The sequence below is a fragment of the Callithrix jacchus genome, chromosome 10 (genome assembly GCF_049354715.1).
Source record: "Callithrix jacchus isolate 240 chromosome 10, calJac240_pri, whole genome shotgun sequence".
NCBI lineage: Eukaryota > Metazoa > Chordata > Mammalia > Primates > Cebidae > Callithrix > Callithrix jacchus.
Window position 1 is genome coordinate 82,164,741 of NC_133511.1, and position 26,830 is coordinate 82,191,570.

At 34.6% G+C, this 26,830-nt stretch overlaps 1 protein-coding gene and 1 pseudogene across 50 annotated transcripts in view; one reads left to right on the forward strand and one right to left on the reverse strand.

Annotated features, from left to right (window-relative positions):
* SOX6 (SRY-box transcription factor 6) overlaps window positions 1–26,830 on the reverse strand; it is a 705,491-nt gene that overhangs the window by 280,256 nt on the left and 398,405 nt on the right. For all 50 annotated transcript variants that reach the window (XM_078340670.1, XM_078340651.1, XM_078340627.1 and 47 more), the window contains one exon: window positions 3,110–3,199. In XM_078340670.1, the coding sequence (XP_078196796.1) occupies window positions 3,110–3,199 (90 nt within the window). The remainder of the gene's footprint in view (window positions 1–3,109; window positions 3,200–26,830) is intronic.
* On the forward strand, window positions 10,515–11,439 carry LOC100397432 (serine/arginine-rich splicing factor 10 pseudogene; annotated as a pseudogene).

Sequence of the window (26,830 nt, forward strand, 5' to 3'; positions counted from 1 at the left end):
ATGGCAAGAAATTTTTAAATTAACAATACTTGTTATTCAAGGAAAGAGAATAAAATCTTGCAGACACTACTGCTGACAGCACAAAATACTATGCCCTTCTTGAAGGGTAACTGGCAATATGAATCAAAAGTCTTCTTATAAAGAACAAACTTTTTGGCCCAGGAATCTCACTTTTAAGAATATAACCTAAAGAATCACTAATAAGTTGAAAAGTCTTAATAAAAATGTTATCTGTTTTCAAGATAGGTGTTCTTTATACCAACAAACAATAAAAACAACTTAAATGTTGCAGAAAAGTCTCAGTTACATTATGAAAACCTCACTTTATACAATACCTTCTGCCAACAAAAATAATATTTAGAAGATAATGCAATCTCAGGGAAATTCATAATGTATCATTAAATGGGGAAAATAGATTACAAAAAAATTATAATGGGATGATTCTAATTTTATGGGGAAAATTTAACGTAAGTATGTGTAAGTTAAAATGGAAAAACTATACAATAAGATACAGGTAGAATTAAATGACAATTTCACTATCTGTGTTTTCCATTGTTTCTTACAAATAAACACATATGAATTTTGTATCAGAAAAATGTAAGAGCTATCAAAAATATACAATGCTTAAGATATAATATTAAATACTGATAACCTATGATAGTATATATTCCTCAAAGATATAATTTCAATCACTTTAAAATTTCAGGATAATAATAAGTAATTTAGGTGGATAATAACTGGCCTGGTTTCCACTAGAATAAAACTGTATGTTGAGTTTTGGCAGTGGTTTATCTAAACTATTTAAATATTATTTAACTAATATTTCCATTTTTAAAATAATATATTATTGGTATATTTTCTGTAGAATATATTAGGATATATGAAGAAAATATAATGTAGAATAAAGATAAATTTAATAAGAATCTTATCTTTTATGCCTGTAAGAAACTCTAACATATGAATGAATATTCACATATCACAAAGAATCCAGAAAAAAAGGTTAAAGAATTTGAAAAGCCTAATTTTTTATGTAGTTCACTTTTGTGATTTATACATTTTAAGTATCTGAGACTAGCACATTTTTTAAATTTTGAATTCAAAATTGGAATTAAGCATAAATAAAGATAGAAAGTGGCAGAGAAAACATACCATGAAGTAGAAAAACTTCATAGGGAATAACTAACATAATAAAATGTTAGTTTTCAAATTACTAAGAGAAAACAGGACCCTCATCATTCATGTTGGAAAAAGCTTGGCTTTGTATAAACCATTTCTGTTCTCACTGTTATAAAAATGAATTACTTTGGAAAGGGAAGAAAACACAGAATGATATAAAAGTAGCAAACACCATGTTATTGCAGATGGATAGAGAATATATCACTAATGACTTTCCTTCTACCCATCAATAAGTTGAATTTTTTTTTTCCAAAACAGCAAATGGTCTTTACAAGTACAAAACAGAAGCAGGGGAACTCAAAATAACATCCAATTTCCACTGGTTTTGATACAAAATTAGTTAATGGAATTAGTTATTAATTATTTGCTGGGAGATAAGATGACTTCCTTTTCTCTTCATTTGAGTTGAACATGACATGCCTGAAAACTAGAAAATTTTCTGTAGTAAATTCTAAATAACATTTACATTAGATAATTATTATCAAATTTTCATCTTAATTCAGATATTACCCACAATCAATAGGAAGATTCACCTAAGATTGTTTGATAAATTTAGAAAACTAATGTAATTAAGTACCCAAATTGTTAGCGCAAATCACAGTGATGACTGTCCATAAGGGATGACAGATAGAGTTAATGAGTGATCATGAATTTCATTCACAATGCAAAAAAAATAATAATACAGCACTTCTTCTCCATAAATAAATCAGCAAGAGTTTGGTTACCAGGCAAAAACTGTAACTCTAGATAAGTTAGCTTTAACTTACTATGTGAATGGATTGGGATAGTCCACTTCTTAACATGTCTAAAAATAATAAAATCAATCACATATATTCAAAAGTAAAGATGTTTATTGTCATCTGAGTCAAAGACCATGAAATGCTAAACCTCATGAAATTTGAGGTTTAATCAACATAGGATCCTGTGTGTATATTAACAACCACCATAACTTAAACTCATGAGTACTTTCTTAAGTGCCAGGTACTGTTCTAAGAGCTATACATGTATTAACTCTCTTAGTTACCCTATGAAGGAAGTACTTTTATTATCCTCATTTTATGGATGAGGATTATAAAACATAGAAAAGGTCAAATATGATGGGTCATGCCTGTTATCCCAGCACTTTGGGAGGCCAAGGAGGGCAGATCATGAAGTCAAGAGATTGAGACCATCCTGGCCAGCATACTGAAATCCTGTCTCTACTAAAAAACAAAATTTAACTGAGCATGGTGGTTGCACCTGTAGTCCCAGATACTTGAGAATCTGAGGCAGGAGAATTGCTTGATCTCAGGAGGCAGAGATTGCAGTGAGCTGAGATCGTGCAACCGCACTCCAGCCTGGCGACAGAGCAAGACTCCCTCTCAAACCAAAAACAAAAATAAGACAAAAAAGAAAAACAGAGAAAAGTTCAGTGGCTTGTCCTAAATTACTCATCCAGTGACAGAGCCACAATTTGAATCAAGGTAAAAAGGCTTCAGAATCCCCCCATAAACCATTATGTATAGCACACATCCTAGAAGCATTTTTAAAGGTGCAACAGAAAGCCCATTTTGATTAGAGGAAATTCAAAATAATTTGGATTCATAAATTAAGCTATTATTACAATTTTAAGAGGAAAACCTAAGGCTATCTTTAGCTTAATTTACTCATCTTTTCACATAAGGTTTTTATACTTTTCTTGTGGGGTAAATTAATGAGGCAGCATATCCCATAAGTTATATGTTTATAGGCTAATACAAAAAGTAGAGAAAATTTTCAATTTGTAAACATTGTAAAGAATAAAAGTTTAGAAACGTGTAACACATTCACCCTCTCATGTACAATCAAATGTTAGATGTAAAACTTTAGTGTTATGGTACAGAAGATCAGCGAATACATTGTTATGCAAAATAAAATCACTGCATTGACATGTTTGAAATATTTTATGGTGTACCTTTAATTTCTCCAAGGAGTTCACTGGTATTTAGTCTTTCCATTTTTTCCTTCCAATCTTTTGAAAGTAGTTTTTCCATGCAGGAGGAATCTATTAAAATACAAAAGTAAGTATTAAAAATGTATATTTATTACAAATTTAGAAAGTCAGTTTATGGAGAAATTCTCTCATTTAAGAATGCACAAAGCTGTTTTGTTGCTGTTGCTTTAACCCCAGGATAATATGGAAAATTACATTATTCTATAATATGTATTATAAAATACCACAACAAAATTTATTTTCACCAGATAATTATTTTAACTATCATCTAGGAGAAAAAATATAATGCTCAATAATCTTATTTTAGTATTATAATTCTATTAATATTCAATCAGCATTTGTTATTTCTTAGGCTGACAGTACAGAAAAGAGGGCTCTTTCCTATGAGTTTAACTTTAGATACTCCTTTTAATTCAGGCAATTATTTTTTAAGTCCAAGCAAAATGTTTCTTGCTGTGCAAGAAACAATAAGAGATATTCAGGAGAGAAGAGGGCAATCTGTAACCTCTTAGTTCTTAAAAAAGAAATCTAACTTTTGTAAAATATTCAATTAGAGCCCAACAAGAAGAAAATATAACTTAAATGTTCTCTGATCCCTAGTAATGAAAACTGCTAAAACTTTTCTCTTCTATAAAAAGTGATACATATTTTTATTAAATAAATACCTATATAAATGCGATTTATTATTTGCCCTACTGTACTTCTCAATAACATACTAGAATATAGGGAGTAATTACAATTGTTTTTATAAAGATTCATAAAGGCTACAGAAATTCAAACTTTAGAATGTCCTGATAATTACCAAATTATTCTCAGTCAGTTTTTTCTGGTCTTTACGTAGATGGATTGGCAACTGGGGCTACTGCTTACAACTATTTATTTGTACCTTTTAAGCCTCAAATCTTAACAAATAGGTCATGTTTCCAAAAGGGAATGCAGATTTAAATACTAAATCCTTAGTGCAAAGCATACTCCCATAAAACTTTAACATTCCAAGTGTCAAAATTCTGATAACTTTCTTTCAAAATTATATTTAAAACAGTTACTCCAATTCTAAATGCCTTTTCTCTCTCATATCAGCACCTATCTCTTTAGCATTTTCCCTTTCATTTTTTTTCTCCAGCTTCTAAATCCTCCTTGAATTTTTCAGAATGACAGTAGGGTCAAGATGGATCTAGAGGGTTTTAGAAGCTAGATAAGCTTCAGAAAAAGACGGTGAGCCCTGGCTAAGAGATGAGAAAACCACTGCACGGTTAGAAAGTATTGGTGAAAAACAATTAACATTTGTCTGTGACATAATCAGTCAATCAAAGAAGGGACAGAATACAGATCAGCATGTTGTGAAAACGGATGATGAAGAACAACCAACCGAACTGGCTATCACAGAGCTACAGTTCTTTCTAAATAGAACACAGCTTGACTTCATTAAATGAAAGCTCCTTGCCCATCCCCTTACTTCTTCCCTCCCCTTTTCCTTCCTTCCCATCTTCCTTCTTCCTTTACTCCATTCTTTCCTATTTTCTTAGTCTTCAACAAAGGATCTGCTACTGTGCTTCAAAATTGCATTCGGAGTAATGTTGCAATGGGGCCTACATACATAGGCATATGTCCAGGTTATATTTAATCGCTGAAATAGTCTCTTACTATTTTTTATTCAAATTCAGAAATTAGATTTATGTTTTGTTCTATACCTAGTTTGTTTTTATGCTAAAGTCATAAAAAAGATAATACTAAGAGTTACGAAGCAATTCTTCAAACACATGCCTGTCACATATTACTTTTTCTCAAATCAGGTTTAAATTTCTGAGAGAGATTGATATAATATTAGATTATGGATAAGAATAATCAAAAAAAGTTTTTATTTTCATACACTACCCAATTTTTTTTTTACCCTTTCATACAACATATCAGTGTACTAAGCTGGTTAATTACTGATACAGTTACAAAAGCATAACTGGTTTAGCTAAAATTTGAGTTGAGAGCATACATTATAGTAGCCAAAGATAAAAGCACAATTTATTTGTAATAATAGCAAATTTAGAGCAAGTCCATATACTAGGATTAAATGCACACTAGGATGTAAAACAGGCTAAAATATGTCTCTCATTTCTATAAATAGACTTGAAATCTTTTAGAGCTCCAAGAAAAGAATGCTAAAACTTCATGGGAGAAAAAGAGAGCTATATGAACAACAGGAACACACACTTCAAATATAAATCAAATCATGTGGACACAGCTTTACATAAAAGCTCCTCATTAATAAAATGGTTAATAACGTTAAAGCGTCTCAATTCCTATTATAAAATCAATCCTTACTGCAATGCTCAGTTAATCTAGCTATATGAGTTCCCATTTCAGTAGAAGAAACTGAGGGACAAAAATAAAGCAGCCTTTGCATATCTACATTTTCAGCCATGAAAATATTTAATAGCAATCACTGATTGCCTTTATCTATAGGACAATAAAAGTTACTACATACAACCTTATCAATGTTTATTCTCAAGACTAGGAGATTCCAGGAAGACAAACCTGTAAGAAAGTCTCTTGACACATGACTGTTTTCTACCCCAGTATCTGACTGCCAAACCTCCAGGGGCACACCATCATTGGTGCTAAGCACTCTCCATGTAATAATGTAAAGCAAGTAGGATGAGAAAAAAAGGCCAAAAGAAGTGGATTGTTACTAAGCACTGTACAAGCAGAGGACACGACTGCCACCACCAAAAGAGTTTCTGATTTGAAATGAGGAAATATGTAATAGATACCAAGCTACAAATAAAATTTATATTTTCAAATTTCTGTCTGAAAACAATATCCAGGTAAGGGTACAAATTAAAAGTAGCACTATGCTAAAGTTGTATTGAAACAGAAAATGCCAAAATTAATTCCTCTTTGAAAGATTCTGTTTCCATTAACCGACATTTATTCAGTGAAATGCAGGACTTTATCTTCTCTAATTTTTACAAATAATATTGATGAAAGGGTACTATCAAAAATCAAGAGCGAGACTTCAGTTCTCACCTATACTTTAAACAAGGATGAAATATTTTGATATGTTATACATTATAAGTTGCATTGCTTCTGCTTTTTTCTTTTCTTTTTCAAATTTATCTCTTTCAAGAAATTTGAGAAAAAAGGAAGGTATAATTCAGAACCATTTTGTTTTTTAAACATCTGCATAATAAATTACAAAGCAAAGTTTCTGCTTCCTAAGTACTTAGGTTTCAGGCCAGGTAAGTCAAGAATGCTTTATCACAGCTGAGTAATGCTTTTGCTAATTAACTTAGTAATTAATTTTATGATGTAAGAAAAATGAAAAGAAAGAGTATGTGAGATATTGATTTCCTAATTATATGATAATATTTTAGAAACAATTTTAAATTACTTCTAGTTAGACAAATCTGCAGCAGTATTAACTCCTATACTGTAAAAAGTAATTTCAGATAGATCAAAAAATAAATAAATTGTCACTAAAGTTACAACATGGGGAAGAAGAAGAGATAATGTGACAAATGTTTATTGCATTTTGTAACAATCTACCTATAAGCAAACACATTATTCCTTTTACCTCAAAGTGATATTTAAACTTAGAAATGCTGAAACATTAGAAACACGACATAAAAGATATCTTCAAAAGATATCTTCAAAACAATCACTACTGGCTCCATGTACAGATTTTTCTATTGCTTTACTAACACTTTGAGAAAACAGTAAAGCCATTCTTTTTATTTTTACGATAGGAATCATAAATTTTGAATGCAATAAATTTTTCTATTTATCCAGGAACAATGATAACTTATCAAAAGTATCCATGACCTTGGTTTACAATTAAACCCAGCAAAATGTATTTATATCGCTACGGATTATCCATCCCACATTTTTCATTAGGAAACACAGAGTTGCATATGCCAGTTACTGTACATTTTTCCACAGTGGCAAGTGCTCCACAATACAGTGGGATAAAATTGGAACTTGGAGAGCTTGAAGAGCACTCTTAAATTTTAATTAAAACCCTCCAAGCTCACTAAAAATAATTAGACACTAAAATGTGCCAGTTTTATTTTGAAGTCACTATAACGTACAAAGCACACTCCCTGACGACTGCTCATGCTCTTCCTCTCTCCCCCTCTCTCCGTTTCTCTCCAATGAAACAACTGATTTTCCAAATAAGAACAAGGGGGTATAAATAGAGGCTGTTTTCAGGCCTGCTCTTCATGCTGGGGAAGCTGACAGAAAAGACAGCGGAGTGGGTTTTTCAGACTACACCAAATAAACCTAGAATAATTTCCCCAACAAAGAGTACGAATCACTAACAAACTCTAGATAAAATTCAGTCTGCAAGTAACACTATGAGTTATATCACTGATCTTTTTTGATCCAAAAGTCAAACCTTTCACCTCTTAAATGTTTTTGCTATCTTAAAATATCTCATACAATGCTATATTCCATACTATTCTTAGCCAAGCAGCAAGAGAAAGCATGCCTTTCCCATACAGCAGGGCAATGATATAAACATCAACACAGATGCTCTGCCAGGAAGAGCTGGACTTCTCAAGCACTTGATCATTAAGGAATGCACCAACTGTTTTGGATAATCTCGTGCCAGCTCCCCTTTTGCTCCACACTCCCCTCTGGGAGTGGCCAATCTTGTCCTGGTCCTAATTTTTCATTTTACTCCTCCAAAACCCCCTCCCCCATTACCAAAAAGATGAGAAATGGCATTTATGCCTAGCAATGAAAAAGCAGGCTCACTTCCCCAAACAGACCAAAACTTTAAAACAATTAACCCTCCCCTCTTCTTTCAGATAAATTACTAAGTATAAAATGCAATCTATTTCCTTTGTTTATTCAATATGAACAATTTGTAAATGACTCAAGGATAAAATTCAGAAAATGTTGTGCTAAATTAGAACCATTATAAACATGCTAATGACTCAATGCTTGAGTAAAACATGCATGATCGGTGTGAAAAAAATAGATTTAGTTCCTGTGAAAATTCTGTTGTGCTGCCTTAAAACGATTTGGTCATTAAATCAGATATATTCCTTCCAGGAAAAATGTTAATTCCAAAACCACTTTACTAGATAATATTGTGTGTGTGTGTGTGTGTGTGTGTGTGTGTGTGTGTGTGTAAGTTATTGGAAATGTAATTAGAACTGTTAGATGCAAGATTGTGGCATGCTTATAAGGCAGAAAAAGCCCCACACCACATTTGAAACCTGTACATACACATACAGACATTATCATAATAGATATAATATTCTCTCTACATATGATTTTTATCTGCCAAAGTCTTAGATATTTTTTTCATAGACATTCCTTAAAACTGGTACTTAATATACATCACTGAAAGTCACATTGTTCTATAAGTGCAGGTAAGAAGTATCTCTTTTTATTTGTTTTCCAAGGCTGCCTCACACCTATAACAATAACAGGAATTGTTCAAAAGCAACTTCTCAAATTTCCTTCGAAGCACAAGTGCTACCAATGCCAATATAGAAAAAAAGGAAAACATACAGCAGGTGATTCAGAAACGTATGGCCTGATGCTATAGCTAAAAGAGACTTCAATGATCATGAAAAACAATACCCTCATTTCAGAAATGAGAAAACAGAGTCAAGATAAGGAAGTCACCTGCCTTACCAATGTCAAAACGTTGGCGGCAGAGCTTCAGTTCAGTGCTTGTTTTGCTGACATGACTATTTAAATCATTATTTGATCATATGTTTTACTGTTCCCACGATGTAGTATTCAAAAGGGGAAAATGAAAAATTTTATACTTATTATTTGCTTCAGATATGGAGTAAGACATTCTAATTCTTTGGAGAGAGGTGTAAAAAAAATCCAAGATACTGCAATGAAAACCAACAGTGGTCAACTGTCAACTCTCTATGCACACTTACTTATGCCGGTTTTCCTTTCCTCCACGTTTCTTTCTCCATAATGCTTTATTTTGTTTTAATTAAAAGCTTCCTTTTCTGAATACCATCCACTAATGAATAGGTAACAGTTTACTAAAAATACTGTTGAACTCATCAGGTAATTCCTTCCAAAGTAGGTTTTATTTTCATCTATCAGAAGTATATGTGCAGCCTGAAGCCTTGGTTTTTCACTGTAGCTCATTGCCCAGGAGGCCTTCAAATGTGCCACAATTTTAACGGAATAAAAATGTCTCATTAGAAATTATGGCTGTCCATGTTGCTAAAATATTACTCACCGTGACATCTTCTCTACACCCTATTCCTGCTCCTGCTCTTTGGGCTTTGGCTTCTACAACTATCTATTTTACTTTCAAAATACATACTTCGTTGTGTGGGTTTTTTTGTATTTTGTTTTGTTTTGTTTTGAGATAGTATCACTCTTGTTGCCCAAGCTGGAGTGCAATGGCAGAATCTCAGTTCACAACTTCCGCCTCCCGGGTTCAAGTGATTCTCATGACTCAGCCTCCTGGGATTACAGGCATGCACCACCACACCCAGCTGATTTTTTTGTATTCTTAGTAGAAATGGTGTCTCACTATGTTAGCCAGGCTGGTCTCGAACTCCTGACTTCAGGTGATCCACCCACCTTGGCCTCCCAAAGTGCTGGGATTACAGGCATGAGCCACTCTGCCCAGCCACATCACTGTCTTTATTTTTTAACTGTATTCTAATTTCTGTGAAAATAATAATTTTTTGTATCCAGTGTGTCCTATATTCTTTATTTTGTTTTTTCGGGTTTTTTTTTTGGTGGTGGGGGGGAATGTTTCTGACTGCTGTTGTCTTGATGAGAGTAGTCAATCATAGTTCTGTGTTGCCTGCCTTCTATAGCGGCCTGCCTTCTACAGCTCCCCCTATCCACACAGAGAAATTCAATCCAATTATAATCACCTGCTGGAACTATCTAAAGGCTCTCCTAGGCTCAGGTTGGAAGCTATAAGCATGTGGATCTCAAATAATCATGACTATCCTACCTGGCACATAAAGCCTGCCTGTGATAAGAATGAATTAAGCCAAAGATATAAAGAATAATAGAAAGGAGCAACAATAAAAATGTATAGAAAAAAATCTTTACGTCATGTTAGCACACTTACATCGCAAAATAGATAAAACAGAATTTTATTCCTGGACTTTTGGTAATGTAATTCCCATTAATTTGAGTTGGGTTTCTGCAAGTTGCAACTTTAAAAAATCTGAGCAATATGGAAACCATAAGCAAAAGTGCCATACATACACAACAATGTGTTATATTCTAAATTTTAATTATCTAGAAATAACCAAAGCATTAACTTGTACTACCATATTAAAATATTTATTATGTATACGGTCATAAGCTGCATAAGGAGAAACCACACATACAATGGTGTCTTGAATAAGAGTATAATGTCGGAGGTTTCGGCGCCGGAGTCGCGGACGGTCTGCTGAACCCGTTAGTGCGCCCAGCCGAGACACGCCGCCGCCATGTCTCGCTAACTGCGTCCCCCAAACACGTCTCTGTTCGTCAGGAACGTGGCCGACGACACCAGGTCTGAAGATTTACGGCGTGAATTTGGTCGTTATGGTCCTATAGTTGATGTGTATGTTCCACTTGATTTCTACACTCGCCGTCCAAGAAGATTTGCTTACGTTCAATTTTGAGGATGTTTGTGATGCTGAAGATGCTTTACATAATTTGGACAGAAAGTGGATTTGTGGACGGCAGATTGAAATACAGTTTGCCCAGGGGGATCGGAAGACACCAAATCAGATGAAAGCCAAGGAAGGGAGGAATGTGTACAGTTCTTCACGCTATGATGATTATGACAGATACAGACGTTCAAGAAGCTGAAGTTACGAAAGAAGGAGATCAAGAAGTCGGTCTTTTGATTACAACTATAGAAGATCGTATAGTCCTAGAAGTAGACCGACTGGAAGACCAAGGCGGAGCAGAAGCCATTCCGACAATGATAGATTCAAACACCGAAATCGATCTTTTTCAAGATCTAAATCCAATTCAAGATCACGGTCCAAGTCCCAGCCCAAGAAAGAAATGAAGGCTAAATCACGTTCTAGACCAAACTGCAGCTGGAATACCCAGTACAGTTCTGCTTACTACACTTCAAGAAAGATCTGAAAGCGGAAAAAGAACCAAAGAAGGGCAGTTCAAGCGACCAAAGGGTGGGTGGAAGGTGCTGCAGTATGAATACTGTACGAATATTTTGACTCTGGTCTGAAAAGATAAAAGAATGTTATCGAAAACCACATGGAATAATTGAAGTCCCTTCAAGTTTGAAAGTAAGCATTTTAGGACAAATAAAAGGAAATTCAACTTTGTACTTGTGGAAACTAATCCCTAAATATGAATAGGTTTATATTGATTCATGGGTACCAGATCCATAACAAATTATTGGAAAATAGGATGTCTGAATATCAAGGAAGACAGCCATAGTCTCTTACGGTGCCTCTGTTGGTCTGTCTCAAACTGAATTGGGTGGGGAAATGTATGGTCCAATATAAAAGTTCCATTTTCGCCATTATTGGCAAATCTTGCCTTTGTTTATTTTGGTGCCAGTGTTTTCTGCTTAAACATTTGCTTTGTTGGCATCTGCATTTATTTACTTGTACACCACATGCAGTTTACATCTTCCTTAACTACTCTCCTTCCCAGGTAAATTCGAATTACATTTGACATCCAGCTAAGAGGGCCCATCTCTTCTCACCTCTTTCCTAGTCAATATGTTCAGCAAATATTTATTGAGCCCTTACTATGGGCAAATCATTGTACTGGATAATTGAGGAGAAAAATAGTTGATTCCCTTATTCGGTAAATGTCTACTGAGCACAATCTAGTGAATCATTACATATCACCTTGTCGTTTTGTTTGAGGTATATTATTCGTAACAATATTTTACACCATTCATATCTTAATGTAATTATAGAACCCAATATACTATCAAGAATAAGTAATTATGTGGTTATTCTGCCATTTAAAAGTATCCAGTATTTGTTTAATCCCAATATTACAAATAATGAAAAAATGATTTGTTTTAATCTGTAATAAACTGGTTTATTGTGCAGTGACTGTAATATACTAGAGTTATATTAAAGTGTTCACTCTGCCTCACCAAACACATACTAGGAAATAACCCCCAAAATAAGTATTTAACTTTGCATTAGATATAAAGGATACTGGGTGCTATAATTAGATTATTTTGAGGCAGACAGCTGTTATCCCAACTGATTTAGTATGTTCTGTAATTGAGAAAATGTTCACCAAATTATACTTTTTAGTGATTTATATGTACATTTTATAGGGGACGTGTTCTGTGTATAGTGAATAAATAACTTTTATAGTATCATGAAATGTTTTGGATTCCTTAGTTTCTTATTAGGATGTTTCCTTACCTATACATTGATTCCATCACATTTGATTTTTGTCATCTTTTTGCCACATATTTAAAACTTACCATGCAAAATTATTAACTAAAAATCTGGAAGTGGAGTTTAAGCTTTTAATTTATAGCAATTTTGAAAATATAGCAGAGGTATATTTTCAAGGGAGGTATGAAATGGTATTTTTGTTTGTATTTTATTTTAGAATTTTTTTTTTAAATTGTCCAGGATCCACACAACAAGTGTCAGATCTTAGGTTAAAGTCCATAATTTTTCACTTGTTTCATCTTTTGTTATATTTTTTGTTGTTGTTTAATCAAATGGGGAAATGTTTTTATAGCTTTATTTTCATGGAGATGATAAAATTGATATAATGGGAACTAGAATTTACTTAGAGCCAAAATGACTAGATTTAATTACAAAAAGTATTTTGTTGTATGCAGTTACACACTCATTAACATAGTGGGTGGTTCTTATGGATAGAGGTTCTCTGTATTTTTAAAAGAATATGTAGAGTTCATAGATGTTTTTTGCCCTTTACCTCCCTTCTCCATTTTCTTTTGAATTGAAGTTAAGACATTTAAGGGAGAGAATTAAGTTACATATTGAGTTGGGATTTTGTTTAAAAATAGGTGAATACTTATATAAATACAATAACAATAGTTGGTAGTTCTCTGAAATATTGTAAGTCAGAAAAGGACCTTTAATTTTTGCATCTGTTGAATGAATTGCTTTCGGATCTCTTCTGTGGTTGTTTCTCTTTATATTGAATGCTGTCAATATTGTTGAGGACTTACTGTGCCGAACCATGTGCTTTTCAAATATTTAATTCTAAAAACACTCCTGGGAAGTGGGTATTATTCCCATTTTACAGATGAGAAAATTGTCCTTTGTGGAATACCCACCATGTGATAGCATCTTGCATATGTTCATTCCTCACAACTTTACAAGGAAAATGGATAATGTTCCTAGATGAGAGATTAGATATAATTCAAGATCTCATGGCTGTGTGGCTCAGAGACTAAGCATGGCTTTCCAAATCTCATTCTCTTGAAGAGATTTTTCCATTGTATTGCATTTTGACCATATTCCTATTTACAAAACCTAATATATTCTGACGTAGGGAGGCTGTGACTTGAGCAGTAGCTTTGGAATAATCTAATGGCATTCTACTAGGAAGGAGGACTAGCAAAACCTGTAGAAGTCCCAGGCATGAACTGTTCTCATTTTAGATAGGATGACAGGATGAAGTGAGCAACGTGTTTTGTCTTCAGTTGTTGATATCTACAAGACGTTCTGCTAGTCACTGTGGAAAAGGTTCCTTCTCGGATGTTTTCCTCTGCCCCTTCCTCTAACAGTGTTGGTTATCTTTATTATGTTTCTGTGTATTTGTAACAGCTATTTACCCTTGTATTGCACAATGGGGATTTTTCTTGGAATAAAAAGTGAGGCATGTAAACTCATTGAGAACTAACAGTAGTTTGTAAAGAAGTAAAAGGACTTTGTATCTAGTTTTTTGCAGATCACATTTCTTTGAATGCTGGAAAGTGAAATAAACTGGTCTAGGAGCCAAAAAAAAAGAGTATAACGTCATATTTTTACTATACCTTTTCTATGTTTAGATCCACAAATATTTACCATTGTTACAATTGCCTACAGTATTTAGTACAGTAATGTGTTGCACAGGTTTGTAGCCTAAGAGCAACAGGCTATACCACATAGCCTAGGTGTGTACTAGGCCATTACCATCTCGGTTTGTGTAAGTACCCTCTATGATGTTTGCATGACAAAGAAATTGCCTAAGGATGCATTTCTCTGACTGCATACTCATTGTTAAGCAACATGTGACTGTACTTTGAAACAAACCTTCTTGCTTCATTGAAAGATATACAAAGACCTTAAGGTAAATGTTTATAGCATTGCTACTTAAATTACCTCCCTATATGAATTAGGATTTTCTGAACATGATGCAACCAAAAGAAAACACAACAGAAAATAAGTAAAAACTGAGGCTCATTTAAAAAAAAAAACTTTCATTTGAGATCAGCAGTCCCCAATTTCAAAGTCACGTGTTCCAAACTACTTCACCATTCTGATTGACTTTATATTTAATGTTATAATATTAAATTATAAAATAAGTTTTTACTGATAAAAATAAGAATTTTTATCTATTTTACATAGTATATTGGCAACCTGCAAAAGATCAATTTAAAACAAGGTTATATTCCTCAATCTGTTTTTAAGGATCCTTGAAAGTTTGACCCCGGTGATTAATTTCCTATTACTCCATCTACATGAAACTTCTTTTTGTCCAAATGAGTACACCAAGCATGCCTCTCTCCACTCTATATACCTGTGCTTTTTCACTTCCCCGCTTTGATCATGACAGCCTCCTGGCCTGAATGTCTCCCTGCTTTTTGACACTTAACAAAAATCCCTCCTATTCTACAGTGCCTACATCAAATGCCGCCTCCTCAATTATGCCTTGATTCATCACTTCAAACATAAATTTTCATCCCCTCAAGCAAAATAATTAACACTTGCTGAGCACGTATCTGTCAGGCACTGTATTTTTTATATACTCTTCTATCAATCAACTCATTTAATTTGATATGAATTTCATAATTCCTTTTACATCTACTACTACTAGTACTTATCAATTTTTACCACCAGTTGATTAATTATGTGATCAAGTTTGTACCACAATATGATACCTACATATTAAGTTCCTTGATGGTTAGGGAATGTTGCTGATACCACTTTGTGGTTTTCCATAATGCTTAACCCAGAGCTCTGCTCATATTCAGTGATAAAATGAATTCCCTGTTATACAAAAAAAGAATATGACTATTGCATGTCAAGCAGCTATAAAACTAGTTTGTTTTTTTCAAATTAACTATATTATTCATGTATAATGTACATGTACTAAAATGAAGCCATTTAAAATATAAATTTAATAAGTTTTGACAAATTATATATTCACATAGTTGTACCCCCTTGAAAGAAGATACAGAACATTTCTAAAAAGTTAACTTATGCACTCATTTCAGCCAATTATCCATGCTCCTGGACTCAGGCAACCACTGATACGATTTCTATCACTATAAAATAGTTTCGTCTATTCTTGAATTTCGTAAAAATGAAAGCATACAATATATTCCTTTTTGGATATTGATTCATTCAGTCAGCATAAAGTTTTTGAGATTTATTCATGTTGCAGCATAAATTAGTAGTCTGGTCTTTTTTAAATTTTTGTTTTATGAATACACCACAATTTGTGTATCCGTTCATCTGTCTATGGACTTGTGGGGTTTTTCTAGTTTCAAGGTATTAGAAATAAAACTAATATACAAATTTATTCCCAAGTCTTTTTATAAATATATATCTATATATATTTCCCCTTTAAAAATTGAATTTCCTCTTAAAGTGGGATAGCTATGTGCATGACTCTATTTTTATAAAGGGCCAAAAAGTTTTCCAAAGTGGTTGCAACCATTTTATACCTCCACCACAATGTATGAGAGTTCTAGTTTTTTCATATCCTCACCAATATGTCTTAGTGCTAGCACTTTAATTAGTCATCCCAGAGGGTATAAAGTGGTATTTTAGTGTAGTTTTATTTATACTTCCTTAATCACTAAGATATTGAGCATATTTTCATATGCTTTTTGACCATTCATTCATATATATTTTGCCCATTTTTACATTGGATTGTAAAGTCATCTCTCAAATATATGTAATGTAAACATTTTTACCTAGTCTACAGAGTGTCTTTTTATTTTCACAAGGTGTCTTTTGAGGAGCTACAGTTTTCACTTTAATGTGATTTCATTATCAAACTGTTTATGACTAGTATTTTCTGAATTCTCTCTATGAAATCTTTGTCTGTATCAATATCACAAAGATTTTTTCTTGTATTTTCTTCTAGAAACTTTAGAATTTAGTGTTATATTCAGGTCTATGATCAATTTTAATTTATTTTGTATATATGCTATGAGGTAAAAGATAGTTAATTTTCTTTTATATAAATATCTAGTTGTTCCAGCATCATTTGTTAAAAAGATTGTCTTTTCCCCATTGAGTTATCTTGGCTTAAGTGTTGAAAATCAAATGACTGTGTGTAGAGAGTGTGTGTGTGTGTGTGTGTGTGTGTGTAGAGCTATTTCTTAATTCTCTTTTCTATTCTATTAATTAATTATACTTACTTTAATACCAAACTGTCTTCATTGTTGCAGCCCTATAGTAAATCTTGAAATCACATAGAATAAGAATTTGTTCTTCTATTTCAAATTTGTTTTGGCTATGCTAGGTCCCTTGCATTTTCAGGTAAATTTTGGAGTGGGTCTGCCTACCAAAAGAAAAAAAAAAGACTTTCTGGAATTCTGATTGAATTTGCCTTGAATTTGCAGTTAAATTTTTTAGGATTATTATTTAAAATTACATTTAAAGACATAAACTTCCTTCAAAGTATTATTTTAGCTGCATCCTACATATTTTGTTAGGTTGGTTTTTCATGATCATTTAGTTTAAAATATTTTATAATTTTCCTTGTTCTTTCTTCTTTGGTAAATGGTTTATTTAGAAATATGTAGTTTAATTGCCAAATAATTTGAATTTAAAATTGTTTCCTTTTGTTATTGATTTGTAATTTGTTTACATGTCAGAAAATATACCCCTTATAGTTTCAGTCATTTTATATTTGATATTTGTTTTATAGTCCAGCACATGACTTATTTTGGGGTTGCTCCTTATTTCCTTAATAATAATAATAACCCAGATGTCTTTTAGTGTAGTGTTCTAGCAATATCAATTAGGTTAAGTTGATAATTTTGTTCAGGTCTTCTACATTCTTATAGATCTGTCTACTTGTTTTATTACCAAGAATAATTAGATTGTGGTTGTGTCTTTTGCTTCTTATAGTCCTGTCAATATTTTGCTTCAAGTATTTTGAAGCTCCATTATTATTAATAGATGTATAGACATGCAGGAATATTATGTCTTCTTGGTGGATTGAACCTTTAATCATTATGAAATGTCCTTCTTTAACTCTGATAATATTCCTTCTCCTGGAGTCTACCTTTACATTAATATAGCTTTTTCAGCCTTCTTATCATTAGTGTTTTTGTGGGACATCTTCAAGAATCCTTTTAACATATTTACATCTTTATATTTATGATGTCTTTTATAGTCAGCATATTAATTGGTTCTTGTTTTTTGTTAATCCAATCTGATAATCTCTGCCTTTTAAAAATTAGTATTAGTCCATTTAGATTTAATGTAATGGTTGTTAAGCCTACCATATTGCTATTTTTATTGTGTCCTTTATTCCTTTGTTCCTCTTTTCCAGCCTTTTTAATTATTATTTTTTAGAATTCTGCTTATCTCCTCCATTGATTTATTAACTGTACCTCTTTATTTCATTATTTAAATAATTGATCCAGAGTTTCTTATATGCTTCTTTAACTTACAGCAGTCTACCTTCAAGTAATATACCACTTCAAATACAATGTAAGGAACTTTAAAACACTCTTATTTTGTGCTATTGCTATCATACATATTACTTCTATATGTTTTAAACCTCATAATTGATGGTTATCATTTATGCTATAGAATCAATCATATTTTAAGTAAATTAAGTATTAGAAATTAAAGTCTTATATTTGCCTCCAGAGTCACCATTTACAGTAATCATTTCTTTTTAAAATCTAAGTTTCCGAGCCTGGCCAACAGAGTGAAACTCCATCACTACTAAAAGTACAAAAATTAGCCAGGCATACTGACATGCACCTGTAATACCAGCTACTTAGGAGGCTGAGGCAGGAGAATCACTTGAACCCAGGAGGCAGAGGTTGCAGTGAGCCGAGATTGGACCAATGCACTCCAGCCTGGGGTAATAGAGCAAGACTCTGTCTCAAAAAAACAAAAAATTGGAGGATGATCAAAGATGGCCAAATGGGAACAGCTCTGCAGTGCAGAGCTGCTCAGAGACCAGGAGATTCCTCAGCAGGAAAGTGCCACAAGTCTCCAACATGGCTCTTTCAGCTGGTGTAGCAGGTCTCTGCACAAAAACTCACACAAATCTGGACACCATTTCAACGGATGCCTGGAACTTCTGGGAGACAGTCACCCATTCAACTGGAAAAGAGGGGGCTGAAACAGAGAGCCAGGTGATCTGTCTTGGCAGGTCCTACCCCCACAAAGACCAGCAATCTGAAACGTTCTGGATTGAGAGTTTCACAGCAAGTACAGCTGGACCTGGGACAGCCGAGCTCTGTGGGCGGAAGGGCATCCGCCATTACCAAGGCAGTCCACCACCACCGAGGCAGTCTGCCATTACTGAGGCAGTCCACCATTACTGAGGCAGTCCACCATTGCCAAAGCAGTCTGCCATTATGGAGGCAATCCACTATTACTGAGGAAGTCCGCAATTACAGAGACAGTCTGCCATTTCTGAGGCAGACCACCATTACTGAGATAATTTTAACTATACCTCTACGAACAAAACCACAAGGAAGCTTACATAGCAGCTGGACAGAGCCCATGAAAACTCAGCAACACCTCTGTGGCAGACTGTGACTAGGCTATCTCCTTGCTCGGCAGGATATCTCTGAAAAAAGGCAGCAGCACATCAGGAACTTATAAATAAAGCCCCACCTTCCCAGGACAGAGCACCTGAGGAAAAAAGGTGGTTATGAGCTCCACTGCAGCAGACTTAGAGTATAAAGATCTCTTCAAGGAGAACTACAAACCACTGCTCAAGGAAATAAGAGAGGACACAAACAGATAGAAATACATCCCATGCTCATGGTTAGGAAGAATCAATATTGTGAAAATGGCCATACTGCCCAAAGTAATTTATAAATTCAACACTGTCCCCATCAAGCTACCTATGACCCTCTTCACAGAGCTGGAAAAAAAAACACCTTAACCTTTATATGGAACTAAAAGAGAGTTCACATAGCCAAGTCAATTCTAAGTAAAAAGAACAAAATTGGAGGCATTGGGCTACCTGACTTGAAACTATATTACAAGGCTACAGTAATCAAAGCAGCATAGTACTGGTACCAAAACAGAGATATAGACCAATGGAATAGAACAGAGGCCTCGGAGGCAACACAACACATCTACAACCATCCAATCTTTGACAAACCTGACAAAAACAAGCAATAAGAAAAGAATTCCCTGTTTAATAAATGGTGTTGGGAAAACTAGCTAGCCATGTGCAGAAAGCAGAAACTGGACCCCTTCCTGACACCTTACACTAAAATTAACTCCAGATGGATTAAAGACTTAAACATAAGACCTAACACCATAAAAACCCCAGAAGAAAACCTAGGCAAAACCATTCAGGACATAGGCATAGGAAAGGACTTCATGACTAAAACACCAAAAGCAATGGCAACAAAAGCCAAAATAGACAAGTAAGATCTAATTAAACTACACAGCTTCTGCACAGCATAAGAAACAAATGCTAGAGTGACTGGAAACCATCAGAATGGGAAAAAATTTTTGCAATCTACCCATCTGACAGAGGCCTAATATCCAAAATCTACAAAGAACTAAAACAGATTTACAAGAAAAAAAACAAACAAGCCCATTCAAAAGTGGGTGAAAAACATGAACAGACACTTTTCAAAAGAAGACATATATGAGGCCAACAAACATGAAAAATCTCATCATCACTGGTCAATAGAGAAATGCAAATCAAAACTACATTGAGATACCATCTCATGCCAGTTAAAATGGTGATTATTAAAAAATCTGGAGACAGATGCTGGAGAGGATGTGGAGAAATAGGAACACTTTTACACTGTTAGCGGGAGTGTAAATTAGTTCAACCATTGTGGAAGACAGTGTGGCAATTCCTCAAGGACCTAAAAATAGAAATTCCATTTGACCCAGCAATCCCATTACTGGGTATATACCCAAAGGATTATAAATCGTTCTATTATAAGGACACATGCACACATATGTTCAATGCAGCACTGTTTACAACAGCAAACACCTAGAACCAACCCAAATGTCCATCAATGATAGACTGGACAGGAAAAATGTGGCACATATACACCATGGAATACTATGCAGCCATAAAAATGATGAGTTCGTGTCTTTTGTATGGACATGGATGAACCTAGAAACCATCATTCTCAGCAAACTGACACAAGAACAGAAAAACAAACACCACATGTTCTCACTAATAGGAAGGTGTTGAACAATGAGAACGTATGGACACAGGGAGGGGATATCACACACTGGAGTCTGTTGCGGGGGACTAAGGGAAGGACAGTGGGGGTAGGGAGTTGGGGAGGGATAACATGGAGAGAAATGCTAGATATAGGTGATGGGGATGGAGGCAGCAAGCCACATTGCCATGTATGTGCCTATGCAACAACCCTGCATGTTCTTCACATGCAGGAACCTAAAGTGCAGTAAAAATATATATTTTTTTAAAAATCTAAGTTTCCATCTAGTATTATTTTCTTCAGCCTAAAGAAATTTCCTTGATTTTTTATAGTTAAAATCTGCTGACAATAAATTGCCTGAACTTCTATTTTTCTTAAATATCTTCATTTCACCTTCAGATGTGAACATTTTTTCTAATTAAAATTATAGATTGTAATATTTTTATGACTTTAAAATATGCCATTTTAATATCTAACTGAATTATTTCTAATGTGAGGAATCACTTCTATATTTGTTCCACTGTATATAACCTATCTTTGGCTACTTCTAAGACTCTTTTATTCGTTTCCAGAAGTTTGATTTTTGGTATGCATTCTTCTCTGTGCTTATAATTCTTGGATCTGGGGGGGTTATATCTTTTAACAAATTTATTTATCTTTAATTTTTTATTATTATGGGTACATAGTAGTTGTATATATTTACAGGTACATGTGATGTTTTGGTACAAGCATTCAATGTGTAAAGATCAAATCAAGATAACTGCGGTATTCATCACCTTAAGAATTTGCCATTTCTTTGTGTTAGAACCTTTCCAATTCTATTCTTCTACTTATTTTTAAATACATAGTAAATTATCATTAACTATAGAAACCCTCCTGTGCTACCAAATACTAGCTTGTTTTCATTCTATGTATTTTTGTGCCCAGTAACTATCCCCATTTTATCTCCTGCTCCCCATTATCCTTCCAGCTACTGGTAATAATTATTCTACTCTCTATGTCCGTTAGTTCATTTTTTTTAAGCTCTCACATATGAGTGAGAGTATGTGACAAATATCTTTCTGTGCCTGGCTTTTTTTCTTAACATAATATCCATTTGTTTAATCCATGTTGTTGTAAATAACAGGATTTCATTCCTTTTTATTACTAAATAATATTGCATTGTGTATATGTACCATATACCACATTGTATATCCATTTATCTGTTGATGAACACTTAGGTTACTTCTGTATTTGGCTATTGTGAGTGGTTATTATTATTTGGCTGCAATAAATATGGAAATGCAGACATCTCAATATACCTATTTCCCTTCTGTATTAGTCCATTCACACCTATTCACACGCTGCTATAAAGAATTGCCTGAGACTGAATAATTTATAAAGAAAAGAGTTTAAGTTGACTAACAGTTCTACATGGCTGGGAAGGCCTCAGAAAATTTTTAATCATGGCAGAAGGGGAAGCAAACATGCCATCTTCATATGGCAACAGAAAGAAGAAAAATGAGAGCTGAGTAAAGGGGGAAGCCCCTTATAAAACCATCAGATCTCATGAGAACTTACTATCACAAGAATAGCATGGGGTAAATCACCTACAATTACCTCCCACCATGTACCTTCCATGACACATGGGGATTATAGGAACTATAATTCAAGATGAGATTTCGGTGGGGACACAGCCAAACCACATCATTCTGTCCCTCGTCCCTCCCAAATCTTATGTCTTCACATTTCAAAACACAATCATGCCCTTCCAACAGTCCCCTAAAATCTTAACTCATTTCAGCATTAACTCAAAAGTCTAAGTAAAAGCCTCAGCTGAGACAAGGCAAGTCCCTTCTGCCCATGAGCCTGTAAAATCAAAAGCAAGTTAGCTACTTCCTAGATAAAATGGGAGTACAGGCATTGGGTAAATACACCCATTCCAAATGGGAGAAATGGCCAAAATGAAGGGCTTACAGGCCCCATGCAAGTCCAAAATCCAACAAGGCAGTCATTAAACCTTAAAGTTCCAAAATGACCTCCGTTGATTACATGTCTCACATCCAGGTCATGCAGATACAAGAGGTGAGTTCCCATGACCTTGAACAACTCTACTCCTGTAGCTTTCCAAGGTAAAGCCCAACCCCTGGTTGCTTTCACTGGCTGGCATTGAGTGTTTATGGCTTTTCAGGAACAAAGTGCAAGCTGTCAGTGGATCTACTATTCTGGGGTCTGGAGAATGGTGACCTTCTTCTCACAGCTGTACTAGGCAGTGCCCCAGTGGGGACACTGTGTAGGGGTTCCAATCTAACATTTTTCTTCACACTGCCCTATCAAAGGTTCTCCATGACAGTTCCACCTCTGTAACAAACTTCTATCTGTGGACATCCTGGTGTTACCATACATTCTCCAAAAACTATGCAAAGGTTCCCAAACCTCATTTCTTGACTACTGTGCACCCTCACACCCAATACCACATAAAAGCCACCAAGGCGTGGGCCTTGCACCCTCTAAAGGAACAGCCTAGCTATGCTTTTACCCCTTGTAGCCACAGCTAGAGCTGAAGCAGCTGGAACACATGATATCATGTCCCAAGGCTACACAGAGCAGGGGGGCCGTGGGCCTGGCCCACAAAACCATTATTTCCCTCCTAGGTCTCTGGGACTGCAATGAGAGGAGCTGCTATGAAGGTCTCTGACATGTTCCAGAGACATTTCCCCATTGTCTAGGCAATTAAAATTTGGCTTCTTGTTACTTATGCAAATTTCTGCTTGAATTTCTCCCCAGAAAATGGGTTTTCTTTTCTATTGTATCATTAAGCTACAACTTTTCCAAACTTTTACGCTCTGCCTCCTCGTGAACACTTTGCTGTTAAGAAACATCTTCTGCCAGATATCTTAAAGCATAGCTCTCAAGCTGAAAGTTCCACAAATCTCTAGGGAAGGGACAAAATGCCAGTCTTTTTTTAAGGCATAACAAGAGTCACCTTTGCTCCAGTTCCCAACAAGTTTCTCATCTCTATCTGAGCCCACTTCAGCCTGGACTTCATTATCCATATCACCATCAGAATTTTGCTTAAAGCCATTCAACAAGTTTCTAGGAAGTTCCAAATTTTTCCACATCTTCCTATATTCTTCTGAGCACTCTAATTTGTTCCAAGCTCTCGGCCTCTTATCCAGTTCCAAAGTCACTTCTACATTGTTGAATATCTTTATAGCAGAACACCACTCTACCAGTAACAACTTTCTGCATTAGTCCATTCTCACACTACTAAAAAAAACTGCCCAAGACTGGGTAATTGATAAAGGAAAGTGATTTAATTGACTCCTAGTTCTGCAGGGCTGGGGAAGTCCCAGGAAACTTACAATCATGGTGGAAGGGGAAGCAAACACATTCTTCTCCACATGGTGGTAGGAAGGAGAACGAGAACTGAGTGAAGGGAAAAGCCCCTTACAAAATCAAATCTCATGAGAACTTACTGTCATGAGAACAGCATGGAGGAAACTGCCTCCATAATTCAATTACCTCCCATCTGGTCACTCCCATGACACATAAGAATTATGGGAACTACAATTCAAGATGAGATATGAGTGGGGACATAGCCAAACCATGTCATTTTCTTTTGGATTTATATATAGCACTGGGATTGTTGAATCATAAGGTAGTTCCATTTTAGTTTTTTTTAGAAACCTGAATACTGTTCTCAATAGTGGTTATACTAAATTACATTCCCACAAACAGTATATGAGAGTTCCCATGTCTCCACATTCTTACCAGCATTCAATATCACCTGTCTTTGGATATAAGCCATTTTAACTAGGGTGAGATGATATTTCCTTGCAGGTTGTATTTGTATTTCTCTGATGATTAGTGATGTTGGTCATTCTTTCATTTACTTGTTTGCCATTTATATGTCTTCTTTTGAGAAATATCGACTTAGATATTTTGCCCATTTTTAAAATTGGTTTATTGGGCTTTGTCTTACTGAGGTTTTTTAGCTCCTTATATAGCCTGGTTGTTAATCCCTTCTTAGATGGGTAGTCTGCAAATATTTAGACAATCTGTGGATTGTCTGTACACTTTGTTAATAGTTTCCCTTGCTGTGAAGAAGCCTTTTAGCTTGATGTAATCCCATTTGTTCATTTTTTATTTGATTCCTTGTGCTTTTGAGGTCTTATTAAAAAAATATTTGCCCAAATCAATATCCTGGAGTGTTTTCCATTGTCTTTTTCTAGCAATTTCATAATTTCAGGCCTTAGATTAAAGTCTTTATTTGATTTTTGTATATGGTGAGAGATAGAGTTCTAGTTTCATTCTTCTGGTTATAGACATCCAGTTTTCTCAGTACCATTTTTCTAAGAGACTATCCATTCCCTAGTGTGTTCTTGACAACTTTGTTGAAAATAATTTGACTATAAATGTGTGTATTTACTTGTGAGTTCTTTATTCTGTTCCATTGATCTATGAGTCTGTTTTCATGCCAAACTATGCTGTTTGGTCCCTACAGCTTTGTGGGATAATTTGAAGTCCAGCTTTGTTCTTTTTGTTTAGGATGGCTTTGGCTATTCTGGGTCTTTGTGGTTCCATATGAACAAATTTAGAATTTCAGTCATTATTTCTTCAAATCTTTTAAATGTTTACCCTCTTCAGGTACTCCATTACACGTAGGATATTTCTTATTTCTCAAAGGTTATATGGCCCTGTTCATTGCTTTTTCTGCTCTTTTCCTCTGTAATTCTATCAGGATAGTTTCTATTGTCCTGTCTTTGGTTTTATTACTATCTTAATTTGCAATTAATTATCTGAATAAATTCTCTAAGTATTGTGTTTTTCAGTTCTTGGATTTCTACATGATCTTTTTTATTATTCCACTTATCTCTTTATTATGTTCATATTTTACTTAAAATCCTTGACTATTTTTATAATAGCTGTTTTAAAGTCATTGTCTGATAGTTCTATTCTCTCTGTAATTTCTGGATCTCTTTCTATTGACTGATTTTTCTCCTATTTATAGGTCATATTGTCTTGTTTCTTCATATGTTTTTACTGGATACCGCATACTGTATAATACATTGCGGAGTGTCTAGAATTTGTTCTGTTCTTATAAAGTGTTTTGAACCCTTTCTTCTAATGTGTATTAATTTATTCATAGCTCATCTTGATCTTTTTGGGGCTTGTTTTTAGGCTCTCTTATGGTGGTTGTAGGGTAGTCTTTACTATAGGACTAGCTTATCCATATTCCAAGGATGTGACCTTTCTGGATCTCTACCAAATGCCTATGTGTTCAATAAAAACACTCTACCACAGCAAGTTGAAACTTAAATATTTCACAGTAATGTGTACAGTCCCAACAGTTTTTCAGTTTATTAGTTTTTTTATTTCCCAGGTAGTTATTCTTCACTCAGTCTCTTGTAGTTACACCCTATTCACACCCAGTTAGTATGCAGCCAAAGACTTAAGGGAACTCTGAGAAGGTTTTTGCAGCTCTTTCTCTGGATAGCTCCTTCAATCTCAGAATCTACCCTGCAAATTATAGCTACTACAATTTCCTCAAACTCTGATCTCCGACAGCTCATCTCAGTGAGGCTCCCCTATTGTACTTCAGTTGCCTCTCCCTTTATCAGTGTTGGATAAATGTCACCAGGTAGAAAGGCAAGCTAATCTCAGGGCTTTGTTTTCTTTCCCTAATATATGGCAGTCTAGTGCTAACTATTGTCTAATTTCTTAAAACAATTATTTCATACAGTTGATCAAGAGTTCTCATTGTTTATATTAAAAGGTTAGTTCCAACACCAGTTAATTCTCTACAGCCAGAAGCAGAAGTAGAATGCTACCTTTTAAAAGGATATTATCTCAGAAAATGATTCTCTACCATTTACTTTTTTAAAAGATGGTTTAGGGTTTTCCCCATTGAGTTTCTATTAATATTTGGACTTTTATTTAGAGGCAGAGGGGAAGCCAAACTTTATAAAGCAGTGGTCTCCAACTCCTAGGTCATGGCCTGGCACTGGTCCATGGCCTGTTAGGAACCGGGCCATAGAACAGGAGGTGAATGACAGGATGAGCAAGCATTGCATACAAGCAAGGCATACAACCTGAGCTCTGCCTCCTGCAAGAACAGCAGCAGCATTCGATTCTCATAGGATTGAGAACCCTATTGTGAACTGCAC